General features: G+C 43.4%; 2 protein-coding genes across 3 annotated transcripts; both read left to right on the top strand.

Annotated features, from left to right (window-relative positions):
• The first annotated feature begins 360 nt into the window (after positions 1-360).
• Positions 361-4106, top strand: depdc4 (DEP domain containing 4). Its single transcript, XM_068586744.1, has 9 exons — positions 361-442; positions 1142-1568; positions 1954-2096; positions 2186-2381; positions 2505-2755; positions 2938-3080; positions 3231-3356; positions 3532-3610; positions 3731-4106. Exons 1-9 carry the CDS (start codon positions 367-369, stop codon positions 3928-3930), a joined length of 1641 nt encoding a protein of 546 aa, XP_068442845.1. The 5' UTR covers positions 361-366; the 3' UTR covers positions 3931-4106.
• Positions 4107-5870: 1764 nt separating this feature from the next.
• On the top strand, positions 5871-15762 carry scyl2 (SCY1 like pseudokinase 2). Of its 2 annotated transcripts, XM_068586875.1 has the most exons (19): positions 5871-6012; positions 7524-7720; positions 7872-8029; positions 8481-8625; positions 9108-9257; positions 9368-9589; positions 9834-9950; positions 10054-10179; positions 10546-10722; positions 10946-10957; positions 11159-11281; positions 11444-11557; positions 11713-11845; positions 11944-12062; positions 12147-12247; positions 12450-12519; positions 12621-12698; positions 12789-12911; positions 13002-15762. In XM_068586875.1, the coding sequence occupies exons 2-19, from the start codon at positions 7544-7546 to the stop codon at positions 13635-13637; spliced, it is 2781 nt and encodes a 926-aa protein (XP_068442976.1). In that variant the 5' UTR covers positions 5871-6012; positions 7524-7543; the 3' UTR covers positions 13638-15762. The 2 variants fall into 2 exon arrangements, with proteins under 2 accessions (XP_068442976.1, XP_068442977.1); XM_068586876.1 differs by lacking the exon at positions 10946-10957.
• The last annotated feature ends 87 nt before the right edge of the window (positions 15763-15849 follow it).

Genomic DNA, 15849 nt, shown 5'->3' on the forward strand with positions numbered 1-15849 from the left:
GGGGCATCACTTCAGTTTCAGTGGAACTCTATTATCCATGTAAACTTGTCAACTTCAGCATGTCTAATTGGCTGTTCTATTTGTCCATCAAACAGTAACTAAATTAAACCTATAAAGCCTACATATGGCTATATAAATATACATAGCATATCATTGAAAACGCCTGTCTTTATGTTAACACATATCCTTTAAGCTGGTTCAAATAAAGGCAACAGCAAACAGAAAAGTCTCCATGTTTAGTTCTGTATCTTGGAGCAGAAAGTAGACCAGTAGGGAGCAGCCGCGCGGCAGCGGGTTTTGTCTGGAAGACGAAGAAGAAGAAAAACAGACGAAGAAGAGGATGTTACGTCATACGGAGAGCTCGTAATGGCGGTTGATTTAACTCCTCGTTTCAGAAGGCTGAACAGTCAAACGAGAAGTTTTCGCGAAAATATACAGAATGGTAAGATTATGGAAACATATGTTTAATTTAAAATGTTTTATAGAGCAGAACAGGTATCCTGGTTGATAAAGTATTCAGAATATTTAGCTTATTAAGGAAAGTAACAATATCACACTGATAAAAACACCCATTCGAAAACACAAGATTGTTTTCCCGTGTAAACATTTAACGTTTAGTGGGAAAAAAGTGAGTGACTTGCTTTATATTCTTTTAAAAATAATACGTCGAGAGTATATTGTGGGGTTGTTATTGCTGATAAATGATGTGTTTGCTAAAATGTTACTGTTGCAGTTGGGCGACGTCAGCGGATATTTTCATCTGTAACAATGCGCTACTTTTTTTGTATTTAACCATATTCAAGCTGTGACGCGAGCTGTGATACATATTATGAAGAAAATAACAATATTTACATCTGGAATTTAGCTGGTGCTATAGACGCGTGTGGAAATACTAAAGTGAGATGCAAGTACATGACGTCTGCACTCAAGTACAGCATCTAAGTGTATATAGACACACACATACACACACGCACACACACACACACTTGGGACAATACCTAATTTGATACAGTTTATTCGTAAATTAATTGTATTTACATTTCTTTTTAAAGGATGAGCAAATGATCCGACCAGTTTGAAAACCCGCATAACATAACATTTGAGCTCTGGGATTGACTCTCATCCCCGCGTCTTCTGACAGGTGGTTTCTCGGGGCCCTTCGGTGCCACCCAGCTGTGGCACAACATCATCCAGGCCCTGCAGCTCCAGGTGGAGGTGCGCCGCTGTCGAAGGCATCTGCGCGTTCACGCCGAATGTTTCACAGGCTCGGACGCCGTGGACGCTGTGCTCAGCTATTTGATGCAGAATGTGGTGTTTTGCACGAGCGAGGTGTCGCGCCTCAAAGCTGCTCGACTCTGCCAGGCTCTGATGGAGGCCAAGGTGTTCGAACCGGTGGGCACGAAGCTGTTTCGCAGGGACAAGGAAGTAACCTTCGAGGACAGCGGCTGCAGCCTTTACCGCTTTTTGGAATACAAAGCGGTACCCAGTCCCGCCGCGAACGACTGCAACAGCATCACAGAAGACGTGCCACAGGAGGAACGGGGGCTGAAGAGGAAGAAGAGCTCCCGGTTGGTTTTGCCTTAAATCTGTTACGTTTTCTTCCTTAACTGACTACTTTTATGCAGTGTCCAAGATGCATTAGTACAAAATAAAGTAAAACTGCATTGAAACATGTCACTCGCATACACAGCAGACATTGGAGCTGCAGAAATATGTGTAAAAGGATTTTGGTATTGCTATATCGTTCTCGATAACATCTCTGAGAGAACTGCAGAGTTGCAGTTGAGTAAGAACAAATTCTGAAGTTGAACCAACCCCTAATTAAGCATTAAATTGAATATGGTTTGGAAGCACGAATCATACCTAAAATATTTTGAATTTATATTTACGTTCAGCTTCTCCCCTGAGACCCGAGCGCTTACTAATCACCGTAATGCTTCTTCATTGTTTCAGGAGGATGAATGAACTGAGGACGATCTCTAATCCCCTTGCCGTCGGCTCGTCAGACAGGAGGGTTGAGAGGCTGCTGAGGACCATCAACCTGCGACCGACGTTGTCTCCAGCTTCAAATGCTTCTGCCTTTCTATCCAAAGCTGGTAAGACCGAGTAAAATTGAGAAACCCCAGTCGGTGACCGTTTATGGTGGATGCATATTTTTTCTGAAATCTTTCCTCCTTCCCTATAGTGGTGGATGAGGTTTGGAAGCAGCAGACGCTGCTGCAGCTCCTGCAGATTGTGGAGTTGCCCATGCTGGAATGCATCCTGACCTCCCCTGCCAGGGTCCAGCTGCAGACCTGCAGAACTCCTCTGGCAACCCAGGACCTGGTTATCTCCAACACGTGCCTGGAGAGAGAGGTGCCCGACACCCTTAACCTGCCCAAGTCAGTGCATTTGAATCAAAGGGATCCTGCATTTTCAAAAACATTACAGAGAATATCACGATTTTGCAGTCGTGGCAGAAACAAACGTTGGTCCACGTCTTCTAATTTCGACTTTGTTTTCAGGTTGGATGGCTGGCTGGCGGCAGCGGCCGACTGCTTGGAGCTCTTTCCCGACCAGCTGATTGTGGTTGCAGGGGAGCAGCTCAGCCATCGAGTCGTCGGTGCCTTTTCGGAAGATGACCGGGCGGAGCAAATGGAGAACCAGAAGAGACTGCTCTTTGACACAATTGCCAAGTACTACAGTGGACAGGAAAGAGCTCCGCTTCTGTCAGGACGCCACTTGGACATACATGCTGCCATTCTGGACTCGCTGGGTAAGGCTTGATAAAGGGTGACAGGTATTTTACGTTTTATGTCTTTGTCACACTGGAAATTGTAAAGAGAGACTTGACTGATCATTCTGGCAACGATGACCTCAGATGAAAAGTGTGTATAGAATAAAGCAACAAGTTCAATCCTTTTACTTTCTCCTGTCTTGACCACATCTTCTTTCCAGATGAAGGGAAGAAGCAGGATGCCATCAAAGCATCGCAGTTGTGTTTCCGACTGTTGGAGACAAGCACGAGAGATGAACTCCGGAGACTACTGGCCTTCATGGCGACAGCAGCTCACCCAGATGCTTGTCGTCTTCAGAAACAGGTCCTTTTTTTTCACAGCCTGTGCTGTATATTAATCAACTGCTTTTTTTTTTTGTTTGAATCGAAGAGTTTAAATGTGTCGTGTATATAGCAAATGTTGGATCAATGTGTTTAGTATTCATTGTTGACCTTCTGGTGGGTTTCCTTTCAGGTTGATAACAGGGCCTCGGTGTGCCGCGCTTTCCACAGAGCAATCGTCCAGAGTCACGAATTGACTCGACCCCAAAGCGAAACCCTGGTGCTGTTTCTTATGGACAATTGCACGGCGCTCTTCAAGGTCTACTTCGATTTTTTTTATTCAGTTATCAATAACATGCTTTTTTTGTTAACTTTTAAAGCGTTTACATCGATTAAACTTGTTTTACAATGTCATTCAATCAAGTAAAAAAAGGTGCTATTTTGTCAGACTTTTTTTAATCTATGTTTACTATTTCTTTCTGTAATGAATACAGACTCCCACATCCCTGATTGAAGCTGTGAGGAAAACACTAAGAACTATGCAGCAGGGAAAAGACCCTGACTCAATTGCCAGTAAGTAAAATACATGTACACCTTATACTTTACAGACTACAGATAGACAAACTTCAGGTTGTGTAAGTCCACTCAGTGGTGCATCAACACTAACGTCCTCTTCCCTTCTTTGTGTTGCAGCTTTCGCCTTCTGCCAGCAGGTGACGCCACAGGAGTACGAGGATCAGCGAGAGGCAACCACGCTGGCGAGCCTCAAACAGCTGCTTTGCGATATTTCCTCCAGCAAAACCATACCTGCCAAGGAGAGGAGGCGGTTGCTCAAAGAGTTTGAGAAACACCACCCTGTGGTCTTCCTACAGCATTTCTGCAGCACCTTCTGAAACAACCGACAGGGTTTTTGGTCTAGCTTCCTCGTGCACTTCACAAAGCCAGTTTGCAGTGATACAGCTCTTAAACTGAAGAATGCTCATGAGTTAATGCACATTATGGGTCTAATGAAACACGCGCTCTTTAGCAATTGATCAGTGTAGATATTACTGGAATTAGTACTAATGTATTGCACTGGATGCATTATCTATTTAATGAACATCACAATTTGATGAAGCATTTTGAGATATATATATATATATATATATATATATATATATATATATATATATATATATATATATATATATATGCATGCATGTGTCTGTTTGTCTAAGCCATGGATTTCATTATAGTTGTGAATGGGTTTTGCACAAGTTTAAAAACCTTGAATTGTCAGCTCATCAATAATATCCGGTGCGTGAATGGCTGTAGTCTGTGAGCTGTTAAAGCTTCAACTGTTGTTGCTGGTTGCCATTTGGGTTGAGTGACGACACATTTTGTTAATTGTACATTGACACTGATTATATAATATGAAATTATTATTGTTATTAATAATGTTTAAAAGAGGGCATTTGCTATATTGTTCCGGCAATACTGTAGAACACGGTAGATGCTAAGAAAAACAGTCCAGTTGTGGATGCTGTTATTGGATAATCTATTGGAGATGCTTTTGGACGTGTAGTTTGCAGAAGTAATGCCGTGCACTTTGATCAGGCTTTAATATCTATTATGACTGTTTTTGTTTTCCAGGCTTGCTGTAGCACGCTGTCTGGTTAAAGAAACATAGAACACAACACTAATGCAGCTGAATAAGGTTTAACACTGACTTATTTGTGTTAGCAATGAAGACAGATCTTTCTATGAAGATTTTTTTTAATTAAAACTAAAATGAAATGTAAGCAATGGGGTACAATAATGTAATCGACTAAGTAAAGCTCACTTTAATATAACATGTTTTAATTTACAGAGGTTTAAAGCATTCTTTTAGTGTCATTATACTGAGCAAATGTCTTTTGATTGTGAGGATTTTACTTGAGAGAAGTTGTGTACTAAATAATGACGTAATGTTATTTTAGACTACTAATTTAATCTGTGGTTAAACATGATGCTTCTGTTGGGTTTTACTCTTTTAATTATTTGCAATTGTCAGGCAGGAAAATCTCATTTCTCATTGCCTTTTTTGTTCTCTACATACACTGAAATTATTTTAGATTGCACTTTATGATGCTAAAGCCTGCTTTATTTTCTTTTGTATCAACACATCTAATAAATGTTTAACTGGTGTTCTCTCTTTTGTTGTGCTTGTGTCCTAGTGGAGTTCTTCGGGTGTCCTTGATGTGGTTGTAAGGGGTCTGTTGACACCAGACAATTAAAATAAGATACTTTACAGATTTCTTTCCCACATCCCTCCTCACACTACACCACATTATGTGACCATCAGATCGCCACATAGATTACCTGATTTGACGCAATATTGCAACTGCAATCTATATAATATTCTTCTGATCACATATTCTATGTGTTTTAGTTGTTAAAAAAAATGAAGCAAAGTATTTAGATAGGGTCATATATTATCATTTTGTAAATAAAGTGTTGATGTGTGAGACAGGCGTCTATAACCCAACTCCTGCTTGTCACAGCTGTCAACATGTGGACCTCAATCTCTGTATTACAAGGTACTAATACTTGGTTAATAGCTCTTCAAATCACGCCTATACTATTTGAATAGTATACACAATTAATTGGATCCAAGCAAACTCGTTGGGGAAATTCTAATAAATACTTTTGCAGTACTGCCTCAAATTTGTTCGCACTGATTTGCTGTGTTGCATGTTGAAATCAGTGCAGTATTATTTGTTTGCACACAGTGTCCATGGAGTTGGCCGCGAAACAGCGACGCCGCCGATGACGTCGACCCACCTGACAACCCGGAAGTAGGGCTGCTCGTTCACTAGCGCACTAAGCTAACGTTACCACGTATCGTATGCCACTGGAAGACATGGGGGCTATGTCTCTCAGCCATTACTGACGGCGGTGCAGCTGAGAGCCAGTGAATAATAAGACATACAAGGGAGAGTCCTCTTTATATCGAGGTATGTAACCGGAGGGTCTCCGACCGTCGCGTTGATGAATAACGTCACCGTCTACTTTGCGCATTGTTGGGGTAGATAGCTTGGGTTTGGTAGCTACCGCGATATGTTTGCGTCATAAAGTCTTTCGTGGTAGCCAACAGATCGCTACGATGATGTCAGCCTTCTGGAAACACACATATGAGCAAAATAAGGACTGGAAAGCTCGCTTTTAGATGTTTGACGAAAGTGTCCCAGTGCTGTGCTAGTTGTGGATGCGCGTGTGTGCGCGCGCAGGCTAAACAACGCGATTAACTTAGCTAACGACAGTTTGACAGTCACGCTGAACAACAAATACAACATTTAAAGGCTTTGACCCAACGTTAAAATGGTTGCTTGGCTTTCCACGACGAGCCTCTAGGATCACAACAATGTTACAGATGGTATGGATGAACTGTCTGGTCCCAAAAAGCTGCTCTCAGTTCGTCAACTCGCCAGCTCACAACGTTGACAGATTGTTGTGAGTCCGTGACGTGCAAGACGTGCCATTATAAGAAATATCACCAAAGCTGTAATCTTTGAGCAAATACATCACTCTACCTGTTGCAGGTGAAACGCTTTAAACAGCCTAAGGCCAGATGAACATTGAATTATATATATTTTAGGCCTTGCTGTCCATCGATTTTCGTTTGGTATATTGACTCCTTTGGTGTGAATGTTTGTACTCAGGCCGTCTGTTCATCACAGAGTAAATAAAGAGCACTGCCACAGTTCTAATACTGAGAATGATTGACACGCATACACATTAACAACGCATCACTTTGAGCTACAATGACATTGGCTGTGGATGCATAAGTGACTGGGCTTAAATGAAGTGCAACAGATTTGGCAAGGGTAGGATTTGGCAAGGACCTGCAAATTTTGATTAAAATTGACTGTGCTTTGATCCATTTATACTCATGCTTGATGTTTTTGTAAATGCAGGAATCTATACAGAATGAATTATGCATTATGTAACATGTGCGTCTCAATTTACAAGATACGTCAGCTGCAGTGAAATAAACATCAAAGTGCTAGAAGCCCACTCAAAACCCAGGAGAAACTGTTCACATGAAAATAAATTGGCTATATAGCTGTCAGCCGTGTTCCTTTTTTGTCTGACTTCCTGTTGCCTAACATGCTTTCAAGTTACTCTAAAGTATTTTGAAAGACAGCCTTAATGCGGTGTGGCTGAGTCATGTTTTATTTCAGGGGACAGTTTGGGCCTTTAGGGTGCTTATTCTCCTCAGCAGGCAGGACGCCGGTGGGCACTTAGATGTGCAAATCTTCATGCCGGTGCATTGGAGTGAATATGGACAAGGATTTTTTTTAAAAAGGCTTTTGCTTAGCTTTAAAAAGTTACGCTAGAGCCGCCTCTTTCCGTGATCACAAACTTGTTTTGACATTTGACTGGTCTTTGTCTGTTTTTAAAAACTGCATTTCACTCACCTGTCCTGGGTGGTTCCGTGCGTGATCCACCTCGCTCTCTCCCTCAGCCGCCGGGTCAGACGCAAACATGGAGTCTATGCTGAACAAGCTAAAAAGCACCGTCACCAAGGTGACGGCGGATGTCACCAGCGCTGTCATGGGCAACCCGGTGACGCGGGAGTTTGAGGTCGGACGACATATTGCCAGCGGGGGTCCTGGCTTGTGCTGGAGGATCTACAATGGCACCAAGAAGTCAACTAAACAGGTCTGTGTGTTTTAATATCCTCCCACTGACCAGACCCGCTCGCAGATCATAAAAGTTTAATTAGAAATGCTGTTGTTGTCAACACCGGGAGTAGGACAAGGGCTCGGTGAAGCTGATGGCAGTGCCTTGTTGTTTGTCTTCGACCCTCCAGGAAGTAGCGGTGTTTGTGTTTGATAAGAAGATGATCGATAAGTATCAGAAATTCGAGAAGGACCAAATCGTTGATTCGCTGAAAAAAGGGGTGCAACAGCTGACCAGACTGCGTCACCCTCGTCTACTGACGGTGCAGCATCCCCTTGAAGAGTCACGGTGATTAACACACACACACACTCCCACACACATACATACATACATACACCTAAACAAGCACTGTTATCAAAGGCAAAATGAATGCGCTACAGCTTAAAGGGGAGGGGGCCTTGACATTCAAGGGGAAAGTTGCATAACAAATGTATTTGTCTGCCTCTGTTTGTGCATAAATGAGCCAAAGCTCGTCCTAATCAAAAGACTCCGTAGACAGGACCCTGAATAATTTATGGCCCCTGAGGTTAAGATAGGGTTGAGGTTGTCATGCTCTTTTTTTTCTTCTTCTTTTTTTTTCTTACCATTTTATCTTTCTTAAACTTTCATCCAGGGAAGCTCTGAATTTAAAATACTTCTCTGGCTCTATTTAGTTTTTGCTCATTTAAGAACAATTCAACATTTAAAAAGCTGTTTTCTTGTTAATTATTCTGACGTTATCTCTGCATGTGGCCCTCAGAGACTGCTTGGCGTTCTGCACAGAGCCGGTCTTTGCCAGTCTGGCCAATGTTCTGGGCCAGTGGGAGAACCTGCCGAGCCCCATGCCCACCGACATCAAGGAGTACAAACTCTATGATGTGGAGACCAAGTATGGCTTGCTGCAGGTAAGACAATTTTTGAATGGGAGATTTTTTTTATCGAAGTATGTCAGTAGCATATCATTTTTTACGTCCAGGTCATCCTATTAAAAAATAAGAGCCACTGTAAAGGCAAATGTCATCATCCAAAATGCGATCTGCTCATTTATTTTGTTCTTTTTAAAAAATGGATTAAATACACTTTTGACTGAAATGTAAACATTGTTTTTTAAAGCCTTAATGCCAACAAATATTGCTTGAAGCTGAATATTTCAATAAATATAAAATCATGTCATGCATTTTGGAAATAAAATATTTTTCTCACTCTATTAAAAATATTTTAGATTATGTACTATTCTATATGCTGAAGGGAAATCATTTATGGCTGATAGACCTAGAAAATGCCTGCAATGTCTAATAGAGCAACCGTGAAATAATCCTGTTGTCATTGCAGAAGCGTTTTCACCCTTTCATATACAAACCAAATGTATTTCATTTTCTCCCCTCAGATCTCGGAGGGGTTGTCTTTTCTCCACAGCGGGGTGAAAATGGTCCACGGCAACTTGTCTCCAGAAAATATCATCCTCAACAAGAGTGGAGCCTGGAAGATCATGGGCTTTGACTTCAGCATCTCCACGATCAACCCCTCAGATGCTGAGGTGTGTTACTACTTTTAGTGCCGTCCGTCTTGTTCCCAAGCTCACCGCCTGCAATACCCTCTCTCAAACTACCACATCTTTATATTCTCATGCTGTCTCCTCCTCTTCAGCCTAAGTACACATGTAAAGAGTGGGAGCCCAACCTCCCTCCGCTCTGCCTCCCCAACCCCGAGTACCTGGCCCCCGAGTACATCCTGTCCGTCAGCTGTGACTCCGCCTCCGACATGTATTCACTGGGCGTGGTCATGCACGCCGTCTTCAACGAGGGCAAGCCTGTTTTCCAAGTCAACAAGCATGACATATTTAAGAGCTTCAGCAGGCAGCTGGACCAGGTGGGTGGAGGTGTGCCGCACGTGTGCGAAAGCATGACGAATGACTCAAAGAGACAAAGGACCAAATATCTCAGAACATTATGTAACGACAATACAGGGCCATGCAGTTACTTCCAAAGCACGTCTGCTCAGATTTGTGTCGTCTTGTTATGAGTGCAGGTGGACGTCTTTTGATTTGATTGATGCTACTAAACACTGGTTTTATTCTCCTCTTCTCTGCCCTCTGCCATGCTTCACATTGTAGCTGAGCAGCATAAGTCCAGCAGTGTTGAACAAGATCCCAGAGTCGGTTAGGGAGCACGTCAAAATGCTGCTCAGCATCACACCCAACGTCCGACCGGATGCAGACCAGATGACCAAGGTTTGCATCGCCGAGATGTGCACGAAGATACTTACTTTCATCGTCTTTGACAAAGACAAAATGTATTTAATTTTTTTTTTGTGTGTGTGTGTGTAAAACTCAGATTCCATTCTTTGACGACGTGGGTGCTATGACCCTGCAGTACTTTGACTCCCTCTTCCAGAGGGACAACCTACAGAAGTCCCAGTTCTACAAAAGCCTCCCCAAAGTCCTGCCCAAACTACCCAAGGTACTCGCTCATTCATCTTGTATAAGAAAAGAGATGTTTATTAACAGAGTGAGTTCTAAACCGTTAAAATAAGAGCACAAGTATGGACATTTTCTCTTGTTTCTGTCAAATAATCCTGTCAGTGCTCCCGTAGCCATCAGAACACAAGCTCTTTGTTTAAATGTGTCGTAGAAACCTTCACACTCAAACACAAGGTCATGGTCTGTTTCTTAGAAATATTCTTAGATATATATATTGTTCAGTTGGTTCATGTTTTGTATTCCCTTTTACACAACGCTACTAGTTTGATCCCGTGCTGAACCTACGGTGTTCCCGCTCGAATGCTCTTTCATGGCTTCTGAAACTCCGTTCTCTTCACTCTCACAGAGAGTGGTGATGTATCGCATCTTGCCGGCTCTGACCTCCGAGTTTGTCAACCCGGACATGGTGCCCTTTGTGCTGCCCAACGTGCTGCTGATCGCGGAGGAGTGCACCAAGGAGGAGTATATCCGTCTCATCATGCCTGATCTCACGCCTGTTTTCAAGCAGCAGGAGCCCATTCAGGTAGACGCACACGTACACGTAGAGTGTTCACCAGCTCGACATTACTGTTGTAGTCTGAGCATGCGCTGGTAAGCTAGAAGTAACAACAAGGTGGGATTTCCACTTTTTAATATTTGCATGGTATTTTCTCCTTTTTGACTAAGGAGCATGCTCTGTTTGGGGTTTTGGTCTGCCTCTTTATCAAGACTTGTCTCTCTGTATTTTTCTTTCCATGCTTCTTCAGGCTAGTAACATGGTGAGTGGTACCTGCTGTGAATATGCCGCCAGTCGCATCTGTGCGTTTTGTGTTGTCTGTAGTTAAGCTAAACGCTACACTAAAGCAGCCACTGAAAGCACCGTCTCCGTTAACTCCCACTTACTACCTTTATTAAATTAGTAGAAAATGGCATCAAGCTTTAGACTCTTGCATTCCTAACTGGGCTCCCGTGCTGTGCAGATCCTGCTGATATTCCTGCAGAAGATGGACCTCCTGTTGACCAAGACGCCCTCGGAGGAAATTAAGAACAGCGTGCTTCCCATGGTCTACAGAGCCCTGGAAGCTCCCTCTGTACAGATCCAGGTACAGGACGGGAGGGGGGGGAGGGTTTACTCATATATATCTCAAATTGGTGTACAATTTTTAGCCTTCCACAAACCTTGAACTCGCTGTTGTCTAAAGAAAATGAAAGCTCTTGGCATCAGACATGTCAGATTTCATAATGTCTTATCTGTGTCCGAGCAGGAGCTGTGCCTGAACATCATCCCGACGTTTGCCAACCTGATTGACTACCCGTCCATGAAGAACTCCCTCATCCCTCGAGTCAAATCAGCCTGCCTGCAGACGTCTTCGCTTGCTGTGAGTCTCCATCATCAGCTTTTTTCTGTGCTTTTAAGTTTTCTGTACTTTATTTATTGTCCTTTTCCGACACTGTTATACTGTTAACTATTACCAACTGAAATGTCTCTCTATGTATTCTAAATGTGTCTCTCTATGCATCTTCCTTCGTTCAGGTACGAGTGAACTCTCTGGTGTGTCTTGGGAAGATTTTGGAATATCTCGACAAGTGGTTTGTCATTGACGAGATCCTGCCCTTCCTACAACAGATCCCCTCCAGAGAACCGGCAGTACTCATGGGCATTCTGGGTAAAAAAAAAAAAAAAAGTGGTCGCGCTCGACTTCCTACTCATGCGTTTCAAACACTTGAGGATTGCTTATTTGACTTTTCCCGCTCCCCACTTCAGGAATCTATAAGTGCACCTTCAGCCACAAGAAGTTGGGCATCCCCAAAGAGCACCTGGCCACCAAGAGCCTGCCCCACCTGGTCTCTCTCAGCATAGACAGCAACCTCAACCTCAACCAGGTACTACACAGCCAAGCATGTATGTAATTCCTCCTGCTTTAGTTCCCTCGTATTTATTGTGATTTGATATATTCCATTTTTCAGTTTAACTCATTCATGGCGGTGATTCGGGACATGCTGGGTCGCATGGAGGCTGAACACAAGACCAAGCTGGAGCAGCTGCACCTCATGCAGGAGCAGCAGAGGTGACTGTCACAACGTTAAATCACGTTTTACACAATTTGTATTCTTTCAGTGACTGAATATGAAATGGATTATACATATTAGCGATAACATCGAATAGCATCTGATGCTGGCCACATGAATATGATAATGGTATGACTAACCAGGCTTGAATCAATGTCTTTATTCAAACTCTAATTGTGTTCATTGTGTGTCTTCTAACAGGAGTTTAAACATCTCAAACCCAGGGGGCCCATCAGAGAAGACCACGAGCCCACCCAGCAGTAACAACCAGGTGAGGGGGCGATCATAAGACAATGTGGGTATATTTACAGTGCTGTGTGCAGAGAAAGAAAATGTTTTACTTCTCTCTATTTGGGTGTTTCTTTCTTCTAGATTGAGGAAATCTTTGGCAGCTCAGGGGTTAACGGGAAAGAGAATGGATCTGCGGCAGCAGCCCCACAGCCGAACAGAGTATGTAAACAATGTCATACTTCATGTACGCAAGTCCTCTCCTTTTTGTCCATTAAGTATGTCGTCCAATTTGTTCACGCTCCTCCCTAGATGTCCCTGACTCTGGAGGAGAAGCAGCGATTGGCTAAGGAGCAGGAGCAGTCAGCCAAACTGAGGAACCAGCAGCCATTAGCGCCTCAGAGTATCAAACAAGCGAACACCACCAACGCAAAGGTAACGCCTGGGAACTCGCGCGCACACAAATGCATGCTCAAGCACCTGTGGCTGGTTTTGACGAGCCCTTGTTCCGCGTTTTTGTTGCAGACGAAGGATCTGACGAGCAGCCTGCTCAACAGCATGACCTCTCTAAACAGCATGTCCTTGGCCAACACGGCGCGGCCAGTCCAGGGCACCACCTTCCCCTCCTCCAGCCCCATGATGGGTTCGATGGGCGCCCCGGTCTCCAACGGCTTCAACCCCCCAATGGGCTTTCAGACAGGCGGCATGGGGATGAGCATGGGGATGGGGATGCGGCCCACAGGCCCCGGCCTCTACGGCGGGATGGCCACCACCACCAGCACCCCAAACTTCGGTGCCCTCGCGCAGAGTCAAGGACCCATCGGACAGACGAATAAAGCCCCCGACCTGTCGGCCTTGGACAGTCTTTTTAGTCCCAACCAGAACAAAGTCACACTCAACCAAATGGGTCCAAAGGCCACACCCGGCAGCGGCTCCCCTTGGCTCAATCAGTACGGGTCGGCCCAGAACTCTCAGACTCCCATGGCGATGCAGGGGGCGCCGGTGGGAATGGGAGGAGTGCCCAGCGGGTTCGGGATGCAAGCAAACCCTTTTTTCAGCCCGCAGAACTTTTCTCAAGCTGCTGCTGCCCCTAGTCCAAACCAAAGCGGAATTAAACATAGCGCATCAGTCAACAATGATCTCAAAGACTTGTTTGGCTAAGTTTAAAAAATAAAAAAATTGAAAAGAAATTACAAAAATAGAAGATGCCAGGTTAGGTATATTCTTTTAATGATGTTGGACAGAAGAGCTTTTGATTCTCACAGACCAAGACGCTGATTGAATGTGAGGATTTCTAATCTCGCTGTCTGTATTTTTAATATGGTATCAACTCTGACTCACACTCACTTTCAGCCGGCATATTAACCTGCACCTGGATTCAATTTCTACTCGGCCAGACGGACAACAAAAAAGGTTGAGGCGGGAACTTCTTCCTCTTTGCTGTGTTCTTTCAATGCTGACGGTTTTCCTACTGTTTTGTACTTGACGTTCTTGGGAATGTCCCAATGTCGTCGGGTTGAGATTAATCCCAACTCGGTATATTCAGGAAGGTTTGGTGTTCATATCATGAATGATTGAGTGGATTTTACTTCTTGAACCAGTTGCATCAGAATCACCCCACAGAGATGGAAGTAAAAAAAAAAAAAAAAAAGGCTTCACATCTGCTCAGTTTCAGGCTTCTGTATCTGTATCGCCTCTCCAAGCTATTTTAGGATTTGCTGCATGTCTAAAGTGATCAAAGAGTTGGCGTGAAAACAAAAAAATGTCTCAGCCCAGTGGGCGGTAGCTTGAAGTGTAGCACTGACAAGCCTGCAGTCACTGATCACTGAAAACCTCCATGTTTGTGAACACAAAATAGTCTCACAATGCGGTCTGGTCATCTTTTCATTCTTTCATCATCAGGTTCCAAGGCTGTAAAGCTTTCTCTTTTTTTTTTAAATTTTTTACTCTTTTTTTTTTTCTTCTTCTTCTTTAATTTGACATCAAAGCGAGCACGTTGAAAAGGGAAGAGTTCCTTCAGTCTGGTCTCAGTGGGTTGACGACCATTTCATCTCTTTCTTTATTTTGGGAACAGAAACAAATCCTTGTGTCAATATCTGTGAATGTATGGATGATTTATCAGTGTCTTATAGTGGATTAAGATGTGTGAAGTAGCTTTTACAGCAGTGTCCTAACAACGCGATGAACAAGGAGCACATGCACTGCTTAGGCTATTGTGCCTTACATGGGTACAAGTGTAGGACTAGACAGACGGGCATCTCAGCTGTTACTCAAGTATTAATATTTTCCATTTGAATCAGCTGTCCGGCATTTGCGTCTCAGATTTTATTTTGTTGCATGTTACTGAACTTGACCACGAAATATCTAAATATGATTTATAGCAATGATTCCATGACGTTTCATTGCACACATCCAGCTGGATTTGCTCTGATCAGTTGTTGTTTTTTTTAAGGGTCACAAAAATCCTCCAATTTAGTTGACTCATTTTGTACAATGTTGAAGATTATCACAATATATTTAGATTTCTGCACTTTTCATCTGTCTGAGGGACCTGTGCTGGTGTCATACGAGTATGACGTGTAAATGTATAGTTATTTAAAGATGGATTGCTCCGTCAGGGCCTTGGATTTTCTTTTTTTTTGTGCGTGTGTATGTCTTGGTGATAACGGTTAAGAGGCCTTAGATGAGTCGTGTGCAATAATCCTTCCTGGTTGTTAAGGCTGTGCATCGACTGGCTTTTACTTCATCTCCATCGACCTCCAAAAACCACACCGGCCTGTCAAATTTTCGAAACAGTTGGACATTAAATCTCTACTCATTTGAAATCTTACTCTTTTTTTTTTTTTGAAGGAGACTCGCACCATCTTCGGGTCGTATGATGCACCTCGGTCACACTATGTTTCTGCAGACAGTGATTGTCGTTAACATGCTGAAGTGTATACTGGATTTGACTCTTTGTGTAGTAATAACGCCTCCACAGAGGGCGGCGCTATCCAGATGCTCGTGAATTGGACTTTACAGGTTCCCATTCCCCGTTTCTGCGACTGGATCTCTCTCTCTGGAGCGTAGTTTGGATGGACTTCATCGCAAAGAGGATGTCAAGCGGGTTCCACATGTCCCGGCAGAACCCCAGAGCAGAAAAACTAAAGCTTATTCTTCTACGAGACTGTTTGTATACCACTGTCGATATATGTGTAGTGTGTGTGTGTGTGTGTGTGTGTGTGTGTGTGTGGCCCTTGTTTTATGTGTTGAGGTGCTGGTCTCTGAGGTGGTTCAACGAAAACCTGTACATATAAAGGAAAGTACACAATCTAATGCCCTGGCACGGTGGTGGTTATTTGTGCGATGGCTTGAGAACACGACAATCAGACAG

Source organism: Clinocottus analis, unplaced genomic scaffold (genome assembly GCF_023055335.1).
Source record: "Clinocottus analis isolate CAN_PGR_092001 unplaced genomic scaffold, fCliAna1.0.p SCAF_20, whole genome shotgun sequence".
Taxonomy (NCBI): Eukaryota; Metazoa; Chordata; class Actinopteri; order Perciformes; family Cottidae; genus Clinocottus; species Clinocottus analis.